A 20998-nucleotide genomic window follows, 5' to 3' on the forward strand; every position below is an offset into this window, starting at 1 on the left:
CTTCTTCCCCTAGAGGGGTAGGTTTGGGCCTTCCCCTGATCTAACAGTGAAGCAGGTAGCACCAGTGTCAATATGGAATATCACTTCGTGTCCATTTACCTCACCTTCTACAAGTAGTCCACACTGGTCTACCTCTAAGACTGTACCAAGTACGCAATCTTCCTCCACCCTCAGGCACCATCCAGCATGGTAATGGTTTCTGGTTTTGGGGTTGAAATTAATTTCTATTAACTGTGGGCATTTGGTTCATGTTAAATCTGGGGTTGGCCACATTCTGTGGGGCCTTTGGGACTTGCATGTCATTCTGTACACCAACACCTTACATTGTGCCTAAATTCCCTGCATCTGGGCCAACATAAACTTCTCCTTCAATTTTCCCTGTTTCATCTCCTGTTCATCACTACAATACTTTGCATATTTCAACATCTCATCCAACAATTTAGTCTGGCAATAAAGCACATTCTTCTCTTTATGCGGACTAATCTCAGATCTCAGACCAATAATAAACTGTGAAATAAATGCCTTAGTGGCTGTAAATTTGGCATTAAACAGCAATTTAGCATTCGGCCCACAAATCATTTTGAAAAACTTTATCAAATAATAATGTATTCATATTAATCCACAACACTTGAAATTTTACGAAATATTTCAACTTGCATATACCACTGCATAGGGTTCTCTCTCAATGTTGACAAATTGTTCTTAAATGATGCAAGATCTCCGCTACTCCAGGGCATATGAACATACCATCCACTTGGTACCTCTCTCAATGGATAAGCCTTCTTCATCTGTGTGACCTGGAAGTTGCTTTTCTTTTACCTCAGCCACCTCTGATTGTTTCTTTTTCATTTCATGTTTCTTTACCCATTCGCTTTCTAATTTCTTAAATTTACTTTATTTTCAAATTCATTTTACTAATTCAGTAATGTGCAATTGCATCCCTGAAGAATGCATTGTCTCAATTGCTTCATCATCCGAATGTATCCTGAAACCTTTCTGTAATGGGTCATATTTTGAAAGATCATCTTCATATTTTCTAGCCAATTCTGTCAGTCTTTCATGTGTAACAGCTGCTCATCTGGTAATTTCTTTGCACAAGTAGATCAGTTATTACTCCTGGTTTTGATTGACATGTTCAAGAGCCAAACATCTTCTGATAATTTTCTCAAATTCTATTTTTAATCTTGGGACTTTTAATGGTATTTCTTTTTCTGCGTTCTGACTAGTTTCTAAGCTTCCTGCATTCTCTGTCTGTGCATTGTTCCTGGCAGATTCCACAAACCATGGGGGGAAAATATCATCTTTAAACAAGCTTGTTTCTCCTTGTGTGGATAGAGTTATTAAGACAATGCTCCACCCTTCCCTTAATGATTTAATAGTTCAATGATTGTGGTGGTGTCCAAGCGACAACATGTACATTCTGTGAAGTTGGGTTAAACTCTGCTGCAGCTGCTCCTTCAACAGCTCCTTGAGCTACTGCACATCATTAGTCAGAGCATGTGCTGTGCAAACCTCAACTTGCTGTTCTGTAAGTATTCTCTTAACAGTTGCTGGTACAGTTACAATAGAAGCCGTAACATTTAAAGGCATAACTGCCAGGACAGTCTCAACTCGGGCAGGCACATGATTTAGTACAACTGGTTGTGCAACAGGCTGTGTAATAACTAACTGAGGCCCTCATTAAGACTCTGGCGGTCTTTTAAAAACACCGCTGAAGCCTCTGCAGCCAGCATACCACCAGTGCTGGCAGTATGCTGCCCGCCCTATTAGGAGTTTCCTACAGGGCCAGTGGGCGAAAACAGTGTTTCCACCCGCTGGCCCAGCAGAAAACTCATCACAACATTGACACCGGCTCGTAATCAAGCCAGCAGCAACGTTGTGGTGCGTCGGATGCAACAGCGTTCATCACGCATTTCACTGCCCGTAATTTGGGCAATGAAATGCGTGATGGGGCTGCTCATGGGGGCCCCTGCACTGCCCATTCCAAGAACATAGGCAGTGAATGGGCCCTAATGGGGCCCCGGTGCCCCCTTTACACCAGCATCTTCAATGGTGGTGAGATCACCATGCAAAGGCTGGCGGAAAAGGGACTCGTAATCTGCAGGGCAGTGCTGCCCTGATGGATTGCGACCGCTGAGACCGCCAGGCTGTCGACAGGTGCAACCTGGGGGTGCCGGCAGTCAGACCATGGCCCATCTGCCACAATCATAATAGGGAGGTCAGGCCGCCCTGTCTGCGGCTGTCTGACCGCCATCGCGAGTGTGGCGGACTTGAGACCGCCACACTCGTAATGAGGGCCTGAGTCATCTGTAATGGTCTCTCAAATTGAAATGCATTCATATCAACAGGGGCTGCAGGTGCTGTCACATTAATAGTTGGAATACCCCAGTACCTGCCACAGGAGACACATAAGGTGATGGACATGCAGCCAGTTATTTGTCCAACGTCTCATCTCCTGAATCACTATCAGTGTCAAATTTCTTTTCATCATTTTTTTTTTTTAGTTGTCCTTAATTTTAGTTTTTTGGGGTTTCTCCGATTTTTCATTAGTAATGGCAGGATATAATCAAGTTCCCTTCACTATATTCTTTTCCCACTTCTGTTGCCACTCATCCCATATTGCATCTGTATAGTTTCTCATAACTCTTTTTGTTTGTCTTTGATTTTTCTCTTTCTACCTAATACAAACCATCTTCTCCTCAGCACTTAAGGGTTTATTTATTAAGTTTTAGTGTTGTGTTTGCATCACAAAAGTGACACAAAATGACTCTAAATATTTTTTCAATAATTTCTTTGCAGCGCTAATCTTCTTTAGCACTGGAAATTCACTTGAAATTAGCGCAAACTAGCACACAGCGCTGCTTTGCATTACTTAGCGCAAATGGGGCACGCCATGAGTGGTGCATGGGAGTTCTCAGGCCACCACCCAAAGTTTCTGACACTAAGCCCTATTTACTTAAAAAAGTAGACTAGGCTTGGCGCCAGAAAATAGCTCTCATTTCAGATAGGCACCTTGAAGGAGAAATGCTCTTTTTCTCCTTTATTTTCCGACCCAAGGGTAGGTCGCTCCCCCTGCCGCTCCACCAGCCCAGGCTCCTGGAACCTCCAAGCAAGTCCTGCGAAACCACAGTAAGTACTCCCCCCGCCCAGCCCCTCGCCCTGCCCCGCGCTACTCACCTCTTCTCCTGCTTCTCTCTTCATCTTTGATCTTCCTCTGTGCTCTCCATCTGTGTTCTTCATCTGTGTTCTTCTTTCTTCCCTGCACCCCGTCCTGCGTGTTCTTTCTTCTGTCTTCATCTGTGTTCTTCATCTGTGCTCTTCTTTCTTCCCTGCACCCCGTCCTGCATGTTCTCTCTTCTTCTTTGTCCTTCTTCTGTGTTCTTCATCTGTATTCTTCATCTGTGTTCTTCTTCTGTGCTCTTCTTCTGTGTATTTCATCTGTGTTTCTTCCCTCTCTTCTGCACCGCGACCTGCGTGTGCTTTCTTCTGTCTTCATCTGTATTCTTCTTCTTTGTACTTCATCTGTGTTCTTCTTCTGTGTACTTCGTATCCTCTGCTTCTCAGGGCTCTCCTCTTCTGCCGGACTCCTCTTCCTTGACTCTTCTCTCCTCCTCTTCTTTACCCTTCCTCTTGGCTCTTCTCTCCCCTGTTCTTCTGTTCTGGACTCCTCGCTCCTCTTCTTCTTTACCTTCTCCTTGGCTCTTCTCTCTTCTGCTCCTCGCTCCTCTTCTTCTTTACCTTCTTCTGGGCTCGTCTCTCTTCTGTTCTTCTGCTCCTCGTCTTCTTTACCTCCTTCTTGGCTCTTCTCTCTTCTGTTCTTCTGCCCCTCGCTCCTCTTCTTCTTCTCCTTCTTCCTGACTCTTCTCTCCTCTCTCTTCTGCTCTTCTGCCCCTAACTCCTCTCTCTGACCTTCCTCACTCCCCCCCACCTCTGTAACCCCCCCTCCCCTATCTTCCTATCTTTTCTTCCTAACTCCCCGCCAACTTTAACCCCCCCTACCCTATCTTTTCTCCCCTCTACCTGACCCCCTCACCCTCCGCTTTCCCGCCGCCACCACCTGCTCGCCCCGCCCCCCCTGCTCCCATTCGTCGCCCCACTCCCGCCCCCACCCCCAGGTGACCCCTCCACCCCCCTCCTCCCTCTTATGGCGGCCGCTGCGCGACAGAGTTAGCGACCCTGGGCCCAAGGGTAGGTCGCTCCCCCTGCCGCTGCGGCTCCACCAGCCCAGGCTCCTGAAACCTCCAAGCAAGTCCTGCGAAACCACAGTAAGTACTCCCCCCGCCCAGCCCCTCGCCCTGTCCCACGCTACTCACCTCTTCTCCTACTTCTCTCTTCATCTTTGATCTTCCTCTCCATCTGTGTTCTTCATCTGTGTTCTTCTTTCTTCCCTGCACCCCGTCCTGCATGTTCTTTCTCCTGTCTTCATCTGTGTTCTTCATCTGTGCTCTTCTTTCTTCCCTGCACCCCGTCCTGTGTGTTCTCTCTTCTTCTTTGTCCTTCTTCTGTGTTCTTCATCTGTATTCTTCATCTGTGTTCTTCTTTTGTGCTCTTCTTCTGTGTATTTCATCTGTGTTTCTTCCCTCTCTTCTGCACCGCAACCTGCGTGTGCTTTCTTCTGTCTTCATCTGTATTCTTCTTTTTTGTACTTCATCTGTGTTCTTCTTCTGTGTACTTCGTATCCTCTGCTTCTCAGGGCTCTCCTCTTCTGCCGGACTCCTCTTCCTTGACTCTTCTCTCCTCCTCTTCTTTACCCTTCCTCTTGGCTCTTCTCTCCCCTGTTCTTCTGTTCTGGACTCCTCTCTCCTCTTCTTCTTTACCTTCTCCTTGGATCTACTCTCTTCTGCTCCTCGCTCCTCTTCTTCTTTACCTTCTTCTGGGCTCTTCTGTTCTTCTGCTCCTCTTCTTCTTTACCTCCTTCTTGGCTCTTCTCTCTTCTGTTCTTCTGCTCCTCGCTCCTCTTCTTCTTCTCCTTCTTCCTGGCTCTTCTCTCCTCTCTCTTCTGCCCCTGACTCCTCTCTCTGACCTTCCTCACTCCCCTCCACCTCTGTAACCCCCCCTCCCCAATCTTCCTATCTTTTCTTCCTAACTCCCCGCCACCGTTAACCCCCCCTCCCCTATCTTTTCTCCCCTCTACCTGACCCCCCACCCTCCGCTTTCCCGCCGCCACCACCTGCTCGCCCCCCCTGCTCCAATTCGTCGCCCCACTCCCGCCCCCGCCCCCAGTTGACCCCTCCGCCCTCCCTCCTCCCTCTTATGGCGGCCGCTGCGCGACAGAGTTAGCGACCCTTGACCCAAGGGTAGGTCGCTCCCTCTGCCACTGCAGCTCCACCAGCCCAGGCTCCTGAAACCTCCAAGCAAGTCCTGCGAAACCACAGTAAGTACTCCCCCCGCCCAGCCCCTCGCCCTGCCCCGCGCTACTCACCTCTTCTCCTTCTTCTCTCTTCATCTTTGATCTTCCTCTGTGCTCTCCATCTGTGTTCTTCATCTGTGTTCTTCTTTCTTCCCTGCACCCCGTCCTGCGTGTTCTTTCTTCTGTCTTCATCTGTGTTCTTCATCTGTGCTCTTCTTTCTTCCCTGCACCCCGTCCTGCATGTTCTCTCTTCTTTTTTGTCCTTCTTCTGTGTTCTTCATCTGTATTCTTCATCTGTGTTCTTCTTCTGTGCTCTTCTTCTGTGTATTTCATCTGTGTTTCTTCCCTCTCTTCTGCACCGCGACCTGCGTGTGCTTTCTTCTGTCTTCATCTGTATTCTTCTTCTTTGTACTTCATCTGTGTTCTTCTTCTGTGTACTTCATATCCTCTGCTTCTCAGGGCTCTCCTCTTCTGCCGGACTCCTCTTCCTTGACTCTTCTCTCCTCCTCTTCTTTACCCTTCCTCTTGGCTCTTCACTCCCCTGTTGTTCTGTTCTGGACTCCTCGCTCCTCTTCTTCTTTACCTTCTCCTGTGCTCTTCTCTCTTCTGTTCTTCTGCTCCTCTTCTTCTTTACCTCCTTCTTGCCTCTTCTCTCTTCTGTTCTTCTGCTCCTCGCTCCTCTTCTTATTCTCCTTCTTCCTGGCTCTTCTCTCCTCTCTCTTCTGCTCTTCTGCCCCTGACTCCTCTCTCTGACCTTCCTCACTCCCCTCCACCTCTGTAACCCCCCCTCCCCTATCTTCCTATCTTTTCTTCCTAACTCCCGCCACCTTTAACCCCCCTCCCCTATCTTTTCTCCCCTCTACCTGACCCCCCCACCCTTCGCTTTCCAGCTGCTACCACCTGCTCGCCCCCGCCCCCCCAGCTCCCATTCATCGCCCCACTCCTGCCCCCCGCCCCCAGCTGACCCCTCCCCCCCCACTCCTCCCTCTTATGGCGGCCGCTGGTGCGCCAAAGGCGCGCCAAAGGCAAGCCCGTCTGCACCCATCCGCGCCCAGCGCCACGACCCCTGGCCACAAGCACTCCCAAACCCCGCAGCACCGCTACGACCCTGTCACCCTCCACGCCCTCAACCCGGGGCGCTCCAGCACCTGCTTCCAAGCCAACCCGAAACGCACCCACGGACCCTTTGTATGTCATACCTGCAAACTCACCTTCCACCGTGAAAACACCACGCCCGCCAGCCCACGCACCAACAACCACCTCAAATGCATCCTGATCAACGCACGCTCCATCCACAAGCACGCCGTTGAACTATGGGACCTCCTGGACTCCACCGCACCGGACGTCGCCCTCATCACTGAGACCTGGATGAACGCCTCCTCTGCCCCCGACATCGCCATAGCCATCCCAGACAGCTACAAGATTTCAAGGAGAGACCGCACCAACCAAGTAGGTGGAGGAATCGCCATCGTCTTCAAGGACTCCATCAACGTCACCACCTCCACCGAAGACACCCCCCTCGCCGCCGAACACCTGCACTTCCAGATCCACACCGATCCCAGGACCACACTCAGAGGAACTCTCATCTACTGACCCCCTGGACCACGCGCCCTCTTCAGCGACTCCATCACTGACTTCATCTCCCCGCACGCCCTTGCCTCGCCGGACTACATCCTCCTCAGTGACCTCAACTTCCACCTGGAACAGAACAACGACCCCAACACCACCGCCCTGCTCGACAACCCCGCCAACCTCGGCCTCAAGCAACTTGTGAACACCCCCACCCACATTGGCGGACACATGCTAGACCCCATCTTCTCCGCCTGCAACCACATATCCTTCAGCCACTCTTCAGCGTTGCACTGGACCGACCACAGATGTGTCTACTTCACCTTCCGACGCGAGACTCGCCACCTCTGCACACAACCCATCCCACATCGACAGTGGAACAAAATCCCCGAGGAACAGCTTCTCTCCACTCTCAACGACAACCAACCCACCTTCTCCTCCGACCCCAACGACGCAGCCCTCAGCCTCACGAATTGGATCACCAACTGCGCAGACAACCTCGCTCCCCTCAGACGCCTCCCAAGACAGACCAACACCAAAAAACCTCTCTGGTTCACCGACACCCTTAAGGAATCAAAGAAAACCTGCCGCACCCTCGAGAAAGCCTGGCGCAAGGACCACACCGCAGATAACATGACTGCCCTCAAGAACGCTACCCGCGAACACCACCAACTGATCCGCGCCGCCAAAATAAATTTCTTCACAGACAAACTGGACAAAAACAGCCACAACAGCAGAGAACTCTTCAACATCGTCAAAGAGCTCTCCAACCCTAACACCAACGCCAACGCCATCATGCCCTCACAAGACCTCGGCAACTCCCTCGCCACCTTCTTCCATCGTAAGATCACCGACCTACATGACAGCTTCGGACACCAGACCCAGCCAACCACCACAGAACCTACAACCCCAGCCATCACCCTCAACGCCTGGACTCACATCAACACGGAAGCGACCAAAGCCACCATGAACTCCATCCACTCCGGTGCCCCCTCGGACCCCTGCCCACACTTCATCTTCAACAAAGCCGCCGACATCATCGCCCCTCACCTCCAGACCATCATCAACAGCTTGTTTTAATCTGCTACCTTCCCCGAGAGCTGGAAACACGCTGAAGTCAACGCCCTACTGAAAAAACCTACGGCGGACCCAAGCGAACTGAAGAACTTCCGCCTCATCTCGCTCCTCCCATTCCCTGCCAAAGTCATAGAGAAGACCGTCAACAAGCAACTTACCAACTTCCTTGAAGACAACAGCCTTCTCGACCCCTCTCAGTCCGGATTCCGAGCCAATCACAGCACAGAAACCGCCCTCATCTCAGTCACAGACGACATCAGAACCCTGATGGACAACGGAGAAACAGTCGCCCTCATCCTCCTCGACCTCTCGGCTGCCTTCGACACCGTCTGTCACCGCACCCTAATAACCCGCCTCCGCTCCACCGGGATCCAAGGACAGGCCCTGGACTGGATCACCTCCTTCCTCTCCAACCGCTCCCAAAGAGTCTACCTCCCACCTTTTTGCTCAGACCCCACCAAGATCATCTGCGGCGTCCCACAAGGCTCCTCGCTCAACCCGACACTCTTCAATGTCTACATGAGCCCCCTCGCCGACATCATACGCAAACACAGCATCATCATCACCTCCTACGCTGACGACACTCAACTGATACTTTCCCTCACCAAGGACCCCACCAGCGCCAAGACCAACCTGCAAGATGGAATGAAAGACGTCGCAGATTGGATGAAACTCAGCCGTCTGAAACTGAACTCAGACAAAACGGAAGTCCACATCCTCGGAAACACCCCGACCGCCTGGGATGACTCCTGGTGGCCCACGGCCCTTGGCACCGCACCGACCCCCTCAGACCACGCACGCAACCTCGGTTTCATCTTGGACCCACTTCTCACCATGACCAAACAAGTCAACGCCGTATCATCCTCCTGCTTCCTCACCCTCCGCATGCTCCGAAAGATCTTCCGTTGGATCCCCGCCGACACCAGAAAGACCGTGACCCACGCCCTCGTCACGAGCCGCCTGGACTACGGCAACACCCTATACGCAGGAACCACCGCTAAACTCCAGAAACGTCTGCAACAAATTCAAAACGCCTCCGCCCACCTCATCCTCAACATACCCCGCAAAAGCCACATCTCCGCCCACCTGAGACACCTGCACTGGCTTCCCGTCAACAAAAGGATCACCTTCCGACTCCTCACCTACGCACACAAAGACCTCCACAACAAGAGACCCGAATACCTCAACCGCCGCCTCAGCTTCTACACACCCACCCGTCCTCTTCGCTCCACCAACCTCGCTCTCGCTGCCGTCCCTCGCATCCGCCGCACCACGGCGGGTGGGAGGTCCTTCTCCTACCTGGCAGCCAAGACATGGAACTCCCTCCCCACCATCCTCAGGACCACCCAGGACCACTCCGCTTTCCGGAGACTACTCAAGACCTGGCTCTTCGAGCAGCAGTAACCCCTTCCCCCTAGCGCCTTGAGACCCGCACGGGTGAGTAGCGCGCTTTATAAATATTTATGATTTGATTTGATTATGACTTTCCATGTATGCTGCCCTGTACAGCCCAATGCAAAGAGTGAAAATGTTTAAAGTTAGTCTAAACATAGCATTTTGTATTGGAAGAGTATCCTTCCAGTACAAAACCTATGCTAGACTCACACAGACACTCTTGCATTATGGTACAAAGGTGTGTGCGTGACACACAGCAGTTCATTTCTGCACCAGCACTAAGGTGAGGGGAAAAGAGTACCATATTTCTGTAAAGATGGTGCTCGCTTGCTCTCTCTTTCGCGCTCAATGCAGCACAGCTTTTTTGGCTGCTGTCCTGCGTTGTGTGAGATTTTAGTAAATCTGTTCCACAGTGCTTCAAATTGTGTAGGTCTAAGAGGTGGTTTCATGTCACAAAGTTTTTCTCTTAATCTGTCCATAATTCTCAAATTGAATGTAACCCATCTGGGAAAGCTGAATGGACCCTCTATCTCAGTAATCTTGCACCGTTGCACCATTGGCAAAGCCATACACATGTGTAACTCTCCCTCTACATCATGTGATAAGCAGGCATACACTCAGGAGTGCATTTCCCCGTAGCGCCTCTCCGAAAATCTTTGAAAAATGTCATTTTTAAAAATTAAATCAATAATTCAGAACAACATAATTCAATTCTGCAATGTTTTGATTCTGTTCTGTAAATGTCAATTTCTCAAAAAGCCTGTTTTCCAATCTCAGTGTGGCTCTGTACACCAACCAATCACTTACTGCTCAGTATTTCACACATCTCAACCATATTCAGCTCAGTGTTTCACACCAACTGACCAATTCTAGCATGGCACAATATGACACAACAACCTGCTCCTTGCAGCAGCTTACCTCCTTTACAATGTCTTCATATACACAGTATGCTATAATTCTACTAATTATTGCAACATAAAATGACATTCTTTATCTGCTCCCCTAAAGAAAACAAAAAGATCAATTCAACAGCTGGAATATTCAGGATTTTACATCCTCTGAGTTTTTCATTCAAGAAGAATTTTCATACATACAAATGAAATCTCAGCTAGTGGGAAATTACCTAATCAATGCAGCTTCCCCTTTGTGCATCATGTTTTGACAACATCGATAAATATTATTGCAATCACAACAAATAGTTATTGTTTCTATCTCAATTGTGCAGACAACAGCACCTCACAACCTGCACCGCAAATCTTTAGCAGACAAGAAAACCATAAATCAACACATTTTTTCTCTATTCCGAGATCTTGGACTACTTCTTAGTCTGATATCTCATGAACTTATTCGACAATATGCACATAAGCATCTGCAACTCATAAGCTTCAACATCCATTCACACACATACACCAGTACAATTTTTTTTAATAAAAGCATAACCCTATTAATAGTCACACCTCCAATTCAGCAACCACCTTAGAAACCCCACTCCGTCAGTCTTCAAGTTCTGACTTTAGGCGATGGGACATAGGCATCTATTTATCTCAGGGCAGTTAATTATCTCTGTTGATTATGGCTCCTCTTTCTCATTGCGTAAACAATCCTCTCACTACCAACTTTGCTGGATCACAGGGATCTCAGTTAAATATTGGTTTACAGGGTAAGGCTTACCATCTCATCAGGATACAACCCCCGCGCCAAAGGCTGATAGACCTAAGTGAGATTAACCTAGGAGCTGTATATCAATGAATTAGTCATCACAATTTCAGTTATTTTATTTCAGTCAATGATGAGATTTGGTGTGAGTTCAAAAGCTTTATTTATCAATCTTAGCAAATTAAACCTTTATTGATTATGCATGAGTAATCATCAATCAATTAGTAAATCAATATAATCAAGTATCATCAGAGCAAATGTATAAAGCATTTTCCATAAAGGAAAAGTCCCTAATCTAAATCTCAGAATGGGTTTGGAATAAGCGACAAGAGGTGCCAGACAGAACCCATAAAGAATTCCATATTGAGTTGAAAGCATAATCAGAATCAAATCTCATAGATCAATCAAAGTAGAGCTTCCCATAAAGAAAAGTTAATGAAACTCAGTAGAATCTCTGAGCAACAAAGATTTGGGCAAAAAGTGAAGGAGCACAGACAAAATCTCCTGCAGAGAGTCTCCAAAAGAATATCCTCAGCAAGAATGTCCTAACCTACTCTAGGAACACTACGAATATGAAACATTTCATCTAACTTTTTTCCAACATTCATCGTCTTTTTCTCCTTCTCAGCCAATCAGCAACCAGTGTCTTCATGGGAACAGGAGCAAAAAGAACAGATGATGGACGGAATGATGAACAATACAAACCTTCACCCCAGTCACAAAGATCTGGATTTAATCCATTGTTTTTTTGTCCACCACAACACCCCAGTTTGGACCCAGCCATATACAAATCAGTCTTGACCCTGCTCCCCATGGGAACAGTCCAATCCAAACTACCAAGCCATGTCCTCCCAGGACCAAAACAAACATCCTAGGACTGGTTTTGGGATATTACCCTTCATCAGCCAGGCTAGCTTGAATCCAGTGGCGCAGTGTGCACGCGAAACATGTCTGGGCATACCCTTCCCACTTAGGGTGATAAAAGCGAATAGAACAGATGATGAAGAGAATGCTGAATGATACAAACATTCACCCCCAGTCACAAAGATCTGGGTTTAATACATTGTTTTTTTGCCCACAACACCACCCCAGTTTGGACCCAGCCATATGCAAATTAGTCTTGAGCCTGCTCCCCATGGGTACAGTCCAGTCTGAACTGCAAAACCAGATCCTCCCTGGACCTGAAACAGCATCTTAGGACCAGTTTTGGGGTATCACCCCTCATCAGCCAGGCTAGCCCAAATTCAATGGCACAGTGAACATGGGACCCACATCTGGGCATACCCTTCTCACTTAGGGCAACAAAAGGAAAAAGAACAGATGATGAATTGAATGCTGAAAATGCAAACATTCACCTCCAGTCACAAAGATCCTGGTTTAATTAATAATTTTTTTGCCCACCACGCCACCCCAGTTTGAACCCAGCCATACACAAATCATTCTTAAGCCTGCTCCCCATGGGAACAGTCCACCCCAAAATGTCAAGCGAGGTCCTCCCTGGACCAGAAACAAGCATCCTGGGACCAGTTACGGTTTTCACCCCTCATCAGCCAGGCAGGTCTGAATTCAGTGGTGCAGTGAGCATGGGACCCATGTCTTGTCATACTTTTCCCACTCAGGGTGACAAAAGCAAAAAGAACAGATGATGGGCAGAATACTGTACAATGCAAACATTCACCCCAGTCACAAAAATCTGGGTTTTGATCCATCATTTATTTGCCCACCACGCCACCGCAGCTTGGATCCAGCCATATGCAAATCAGTCTTGACTCTGCTCCCCATGGCAATATTTTGCGCGAACTGCAAAGCCAGGTCCTCCCACGACCGGTACAAGCATCCTGGAACAAGTCTCAGGGTATTACCCTTCATCACCCAAGCCACCTTGAATCGAGTGGCTCAGTGAGCAACCCTTCCCACTTAGGGCAACAGAAGCAAAAGAACAGATGATGGGTGAAATGCTGAGCAATGCAGACATTCACCCCAGTCACAAAGATCTTGGCTTGATCCATATTTTTTTTACTCCACCATGGCACCCCAGTTTAGACCTAGCCATGTCATGGGAACAGGAAAATGTTGCCTTCATCTCATGGTAAAACAGTAGTCCACAGACAACCATGCCTATTTGCAACATTTTTATCAAATGTTATATACTTCAAAGTAGTTTCCCAACGTTGTCTCTGCTTAAAGAAAACTTCAGTTCAGGGTTAGAATTTTACATCATCCTATTAAATGATAGGCTACCTATTGATTCTAAGACTAAACTATTGTTCATTTTGAAACATTCAAATGAATTAAGTTAATACATTTTCATACATTATTATAATCTTATGGTAATATGCCTATGGGAAGATTTAAAATAACTTTTCTTACTTTTAATTTTTATATTCTCATCATATTAGCTGTATTGGAAGGAAAATTTAACATTACACATTCCTAACCTAGGTCAAGTTCGCAAACTGTAATATCAGCATTTTCACACCTAATGGGTATAAATCAAAGGCCTACATGTTAACTCTACACGTTTTTGCATTCATTTAAATTATTTTTTAACCCTTTCTCATCTTTAACATATGTAATTATAGTTAAGAAAATTAAAACAATTTGCTTACAAAGCTTACATGAGAAATGTGTAGATAGACATGAATTTTGAACCCTTAGTCCGGGAGAACATTTGGAAAGGAGGACCTGAACAGAGATTCATTGCCATTCCAAAGATGTTAATTTGATTAGTTAATTCGCCACCAAACGAAACTACATCATTCATTTCATATTCATTCAGGTTTATCATGATATATTTGATTGAGCTTTCTTTGTATTTTGTATCTTTCTAACCCACAGCTTGCCAAATTCCGCAGCCTCCATCACTCTGAATGCGAGGACGATAATAGTTGCCTCATGCTCTCCACGTTCCGCCCACCTCAGCCTCTGTGGAATCGAGAAGTGAGAGCATCCTTCAAATAAAACATGGAGAACTTTGGCCACCTTCAACCTTTTTTGTGATCCTGAAAGGAAGTTCATAGCAAAGAAATCGATGTGTATAGCTGACTACATCAATAACTGTGACATCTTTTGAGGGGACTGGGTTTTTAACGTTTGCCAGCCTTTTTATTTATCCCTAAAATGCAATACATTGTACAGTAAAATCTGTGCTGAACTCTTTTTTTGCCTATAAAATGAAAGACCGTGTCATCCAACGAATATTGACAAATCCGATTGCTTTAAATTTTGTATAGTGTGTGTGTCACCTCAGCGCACACACTGACCTAGATCATGTTATATGTGTGGATGCAGAGAGAGCAACATAAATACAGACATTTATGCACACAAAGCTGCACCTGTAGACCCAGGCACATAAACCGCAAGCAGACACCCAGACACAGTAATCAAACCACCTGAGTTGTAGTTGAAACATGAGCACAGACAGGCTAGCATGTGCTCGGTTAGTTGGTTACTTGCATACCACTTTAAAATATTATAACACATTGGATTCTTTAATCCCTGTATAAACATCAGTCTCTAATGTCTTCGTAATGGACGACTTGTGACTCACCCACTTGTCAATTTTGAAGAAAAGATGTCAGAACTCAACTATTATGAATTATTACAGTCGAGTTCTGATGTCACACTGCTTGCTGCCAGGGCCACCAGCTGAGATGAAAGACAAGTCAGGTCACCAGTATAGTTGAAGCAGGTGTTTTAAAGTTGCTTTTATTTGTTCTGCTTTTTGTTGTTTAGCTTACAAAGACCAGCAGAGATTATATGCTTATTTTTTGCACTCCTTAGATAGTTAGAGAAAAGCTAGAACCTTTCTGCATGTTTCTACACATTCAAAGCTAGTGCAACTTTTTTTAACTGACTTGTATTGAACTATTTCTAATATCTGTTTGAAACAAATATCTAAGAAGTTTTTGATGTGTTTAATTTTACACTAGAGGTACTATTTTTATTCTTCATGTTTCCAAATATGCACACTCTTTCATATGAAAGAGCTTCGCCCCAAGGTTTTAAGTGCTTTGTGGGAAACGTGATGGTGTGATCATGTATTGTATGGGATAAAGTACTGCACTTGTGCACATGATATCGATATTGCAAGTCATCTCAGATCATAACCTAATAAAAAAACTTGGACTTCAGTCTCCTTCCTCTTTATTGTTATGAAACTCCTCTATGACTTCCAATAGCCTTATCATGTTTGGCAGGGGGTACTTAATTCTTTGTATACTGTCACCTCAAAAACTAAAAATGAAAGAACAGCCAGATATTCCACATATAATACTACTTACCCTTCTATAGCATATCCAGTAATGTAAACGCTTTTAAACCATTCTAAAAGTTGATGAATGCCTACTCCCTCCTATACATTTCTGAATGCATTTCCATATATCTACCCACCTAGTGCTTGTTGGGCAGTGGACACTAGGTGAAAAGTGTAGGAGGTGATTTAGCAAACACTTATTTTTTGGGGGGTTTCAGATCTTCAACTTTGTGGGTACCTGCAATGTAGCAAAACTAAAAACTGTTTCTAAAGTTGCTAACTTCAAAATGTGTACACCTGAACCACTCACACATGTGCATCATATGCTTCACGTCCCTTGAAACTGCAAGTATGCACACCGGTGTCTGGTCTATTTTCTCCCCACATGGTGTGCATAGGAACATGCTTCGGTTGTGCTAAGTGACTAACTCATGCAGGGCGTTTTCCACAATAACATTTGGATCTGAGCTTCCTCCTGTAACTCCAGGGACTTCCTCCACAGTTTGACCCTGCCTCCTTCCATAGTTCTTGTCACTGCAGTTCCAACTTGACTAGGCAGGTCCACCCCTGCAGTGCTCCTTATCATCAGAGTAGAACCCTGATTCCACGAGTGCCATATTCTGCACAGTAAAGAGTATAGGAGGTACCACTCCCTCAGTGCTCAGGCAGCTCATAATTCTGTCCGGAAACACAAGAGACTCAAGAAAATGAGAAGGCCCAAAGAGGCACCGTCACAGTGACCGAATCTCTCTGGACACCCAACCAAACAAATCTTGTTGAGAGGTTGCATCAAGGCTAGGGCAGTCCCACACCTAAGAATATGTGACTCCAGTACCCATGTTGCTGATCCTACTCCTAGCATGGAAGTTGGAGCTTGTCTCTTTGGTGCAATTGTATCACTTGCAGGAATTTTGCTCCATGACTCCCAGGGTCATTTAGAGCCTGGCAAGCAGCATTCTGGCCTGATTGTTGGTTGATGCATCCCCTCACAAATTTGTTAACTTGAGTATAAGTGACTCATAAATGATGCAACTTTCTATCAGAAGTGGATCCAAATATAAACACAATAGTATATCAAAATAGCATTTTTATTCCATATAAATTGTTGTGAGTCTCATGATATTGTATGTACACACGATATATATATATACATATATATATATATATATATATAAAACAAACTAATATAAAAATACAAATCTTTGTTTCTGATCTACCCCGGGTATCTCACACAACCATATTCCATCATACAGTCAACATTCGTACATCACACCCAGTAATTGTATGGGCATTCCTTTGTTAATTGTATTGACACACTATACTTTTTATTGCTTGATTGGATGTTTTTGACTGGGTATGATGGTATGATTTAATTTATTTGATTATAAGAATAGATAAAAGATTAACACACAGACAATTTGAAATGTGAAGATCGGTATTTAGCACACAAGTTTGCAAAAGAAACACTGAGGTAGTAACAGTCACCCTTTCCCCTCCTTACCGTATGTAATTAGTTGCAGTACATCCACCCCTAACTAAGGAAAAATTGAAAATTGAAGGAAGCAAGGGTTGTGTTTAGATTGTGGTTCTGGCCATCATTATGTTAGGCAATGCAATAAGAAATCTGTGAAAAGACATCAGGAAACTGAGAACGCTCAACTGAAGTAAGTGAGGAGAGATCAGTTGAGCATTTTTGTGGAAGGTTCCTCAAATTTGGAAACGTTACAGCCAGGTACAACACATTTTTGAGTGTTTCATTGCAGGAAGATCAAGGTCAAATTACTGAGCATTAAGGAGAACAACTCAGGACAGGTAAGAGCTGTAGATGTCTCAAAGGTAGCATCCGGATTAATCACTATTTCACTGCTTCACTACTAGTTTAAAATCAGAATAATCAGATGGAATACTTAATCTTTGACATAATCGATACTTCTCAATTCCAGATCATCTCAGGAATTAGATGGTTATTAAAATATAACCGTAAGATTAATTGGGAGCAAGGCATGGTACAATATCAGTCACCAAACTGTAAAAATATCTGTTATTTGGCACCAGAGAATATTAGTACTCATTTACAGATGGCAGCCATGGTGTGTGTGGAAAATTGTGTGAAGAGATTGATTTCCCTAAAAACATTCCTACCATCACTTGTTAGACATCTTTAGTAAACAACAAGCTGAACAGTTACCACGCTATAGAGAATATGATTGTATGATTGATCTTGAGCCTGGGAACAAATTACCATTCAGTAGAAAATACGCACTGATAAGGTAACCGGATGTTTAAAAATAAAGACTGATACATTTCTGGCCAATGATTTTTATTAATCATTTATAAACATCTGTTATTTGTACTGAAGAAAGAAGATCTCCGCGCTTGCATTGACTATTGTGCCTTGAACACAAATACTATTAAAAATTGTCATACCTTTCCTTTGATCTTTGTAACTTTAGATAATGTCAAGGATGCTAAACGTTTAACAAAGATCTACAAAGCAGTTCTTAACATTTGGTAATGGTCATGAGTGGAATGAGCAGAAGACAGCATTTTGCACCAATTTTGGGCACTGTGAATATGAAGTTATGCCATTTGGTGTGAGTAATGCACCTGCAGCATTGAATTTTTTCATTAATGACATTCTCAGAAAATTAATTGACATTTTTATCATTGTTTATTTTAAGTATACTCCGATAATTTTAAACAGAACATGAAAATATTCAGTAAGTATGCAGAGTGCTGCAAAAATGACAAGAAACTGATTTATATGCACAAACTGAAAAGTGTGAGTTGTATGTAACTCAGGTAGATTGTTTTAGAATTTGCAATAGAAAGGTTGAAATTGGTTAACAAGAAAACACGGGCAAGTATTGAATGACCTACTCCGCAGTCAAAGATATTGATTGTTTCTTTGCACATTTCTACAGACATTTGCTAACAAATTTTTCTCAGGTCATATCACCAATTACCAAACTATTAAAGAAAGGTTTTGTTCCACATAAGTGGTATCAGCAGCTGGATGGAGCATTCCAGGATTTAAAAACTTGGTTTACTTCAGGGCTATCCTGACACTAGTGTGCCCTTTTTTGTTAATGTGTATGCATCAGATGTAGCCTTAGGGGCAGAATTGTCACAGTGTCATCCAGATATCGGTCAATTATACCTGGTGGTCTATTTATGTAAAAAATTAAATAATGATGAAAGGAATTACACTCTTTCTGAGAAGGAGTTATCAAAGCAACACTCTTTCTGAGAAAGAGCTATCACAGCAGCATTTACAGAATAGAGGCACTGTTTGTTCGCATCACATGTTCCAGTCAAGGTTTACACAAATCACTGTATTTTGTTGTTCTTTCAATCAGCCAAAGCATTACCAGACAAACAGATGATAATTTCTCAGACTATAATTTTGTGATAACTTTCAGATTGAGTCAGAAGAATCAAAAAAACAACTCATTACACCTTAGAAATCATGACCGTTGCAAAAAAGAACAAATGGTATATCGAGTAATTCCAAAGGAGAAAATTAGGGGCATATTTGTGTGCAGCGCCACTTTTCTTGCGTCCCTTAGCGCCCCCTAACGCCACCATGTGGCGGTAGTTCGGGGACTAGCGTTAGAATTTTTTAAGCTTGTCTGGAGCTTTGCAGGATTAGTGTTAAAAACTGTGATGCTAATCCTGCAAACCTCATTGAGGCCCATTGTAATCAATGGTGTGCCTCCTTTTAACGCCTGCTCTGAGCAGGCGTTAAAAGTGCCCCAACAAATGACGCAAAAAATCTCTTAGATTTCTTTGCGCCATTTTCTCGCCCCCCCCTTAAATGGGGAATGCCCCCTTTGCATACATTATGCCTGGCGCATAATGTAGTGCAAAGGGTTACAAAGTGGCGCAATTTTGACCTCGTTTGGCCACATTAGTGTTAATAAATGACACTAATGTGGGGCAAGAAGGCTCTAGGGGCTCTTAAATATACCCCATAGTATGTTATCTCTTTCAGGAAGAGATCTGTCCTGTGAGGAGATGACTGATTGAGCTGATATGGATGAGAGGCATAGAAAAGAAAATCAGTTACCTTAGTTTAATCAATGTCTATAAATGCCTACTGTGGAGATTAGAAATCAGGCAGTAAAAGAAATGGATCATTCTCTGTTGTCCAGTCATGCATGTAGTTAAGAGAATTGAATAAATGAAAAGACAATTTTGGTGCAAAAACATGAATACAGATGTAAAAAAAAGGTATGTTTTCATTTGTGACATGTGTTCCAGTAACATAAATGATTGTTACAAGCAATGAAATTGCCCACGCAAGCCTGGCAAATGATTGTTCACTCTCAAGGCTCACCCCATATCCTACCTAGCCCCTTCTGAACCACGCACTGGGGAAGGAACATAAAACAAGATCCACTAACGGAGCTGGAATCTTGGATCAACGTCCAATTACATACACAACCTCTCCTTTGTGCCGTTGATGACCTCACTGCCTACTTTAGCTCAGCGATGACTGATGTTCTTGATCAAATGGCTCCGCTCAAACGTAAGCGGCCTAGAAAAAAATCAATTCTAGTTCATGGTTCAATGTAGACCTTCACAACAAGAGGAGTTAACTAAGACTAAAGCTATGGAGACAGAACTCATCTCCGGCACATCTCTTACTCCTAAGATTAGTGACACACTCCTAGAAGAAACACATCTTTAAGGAAAAAGACACTTTCTTTCTCAAGTAACTTTACCATGCGAAGAACAGACGAAGAGAACTCTTTAACATAATATAACAACAAACTACCTTTACTGCGAGTATGAAACAAAAGCCACCAACACATGCTGTAAAGAAATAGCCAACCTTCCAACAGAAGTTGTAAAAATTGCATGATCTCTTATCCCTGACACAAATCTGACATCCCAGTCTGTCTGATCCACTGACACACAAGTCTCCTTGGAAATTTCCTAGCTAAAATGATGGAGAGGTGTGTCCTGCAGCAACTCAACCAACACATTAAGGAATTCAACCTCCGCAACACATTCCAATCAGGATTCAGGAAAAGCTCTAGCACAGAAACTGCTATGCTCAGTACATTAGATGGCATTTACAGATCCTTAGATGAAGACAACCCCTGCCTCATAATCCTATTCAATTTTTCGGCAGCATTTGTTACAATAACTCATCTAGCTTTTCTTGAGACACTCAAGAACCATACTAGTATCAATGGCACAGTCCTGAGACGGTTCACATCAACGGTTGTCTCCTGAAGCCTGCTCCAGTCTCACAAGGTGTACCTCAAGGCTCAATCCTCACTCCAGCCCTATTTACTCTCTTCATGGACCCACTCACAGTAATTTTCAACCAAGCAGGGCACAAATATCACCTTTATGCGATGACATTCTACTCTACTACAAAATAAAATCACCTAGTGACATCCTGTACCTTATGCTGTAGTGTGGTCATTTTTATGTATCCTTTGCGCGTTTGCTTTAGGCGTTAGGCCTTTATGCACTTTGCCCTGGATGTATTTTATTCCTTTGCTTGCAGCATAGAGCCTCTGTGCACTTTGCTCTAAATGCATTTTATTCAGCTTAGTACTCTTATTTTACAAATAGCCAGTTCTACGGTCTTGTTTTATTTTTTATATCACACTGTTTAGCCTACTTCAGCACTGGAGTTCTCAATAACACATTCTTGTTCACTCTGTGCTTCAGTCAAG

The 20998-nt window shown here is 44.7% G+C and overlaps 1 protein-coding gene across 1 annotated transcript in view; it reads left to right on the top strand.

Annotated features, from left to right (window-relative positions):
• Positions 1-15180, top strand: part of LOC138282635 (carbonic anhydrase 13-like) — a 510143-nt gene extending 494963 nt beyond the window's left edge. Inside the window, exon 7 of the mRNA XM_069220428.1 lies at positions 13886-15180. Coding sequence (XP_069076529.1) covers positions 13886-14008 — 123 coding nt within the window. The 3' untranslated portion in view covers positions 14009-15180. The remainder of the gene's footprint in view (positions 1-13885) is intronic.
• Positions 15181-20998: the final 5818 nt, after the last annotated feature.

Source organism: Pleurodeles waltl, chromosome 2_2, assembly GCF_031143425.1.
Source record: "Pleurodeles waltl isolate 20211129_DDA chromosome 2_2, aPleWal1.hap1.20221129, whole genome shotgun sequence".
Lineage (NCBI taxonomy): Eukaryota > Metazoa > Chordata > Amphibia > Caudata > Salamandridae > Pleurodeles > Pleurodeles waltl.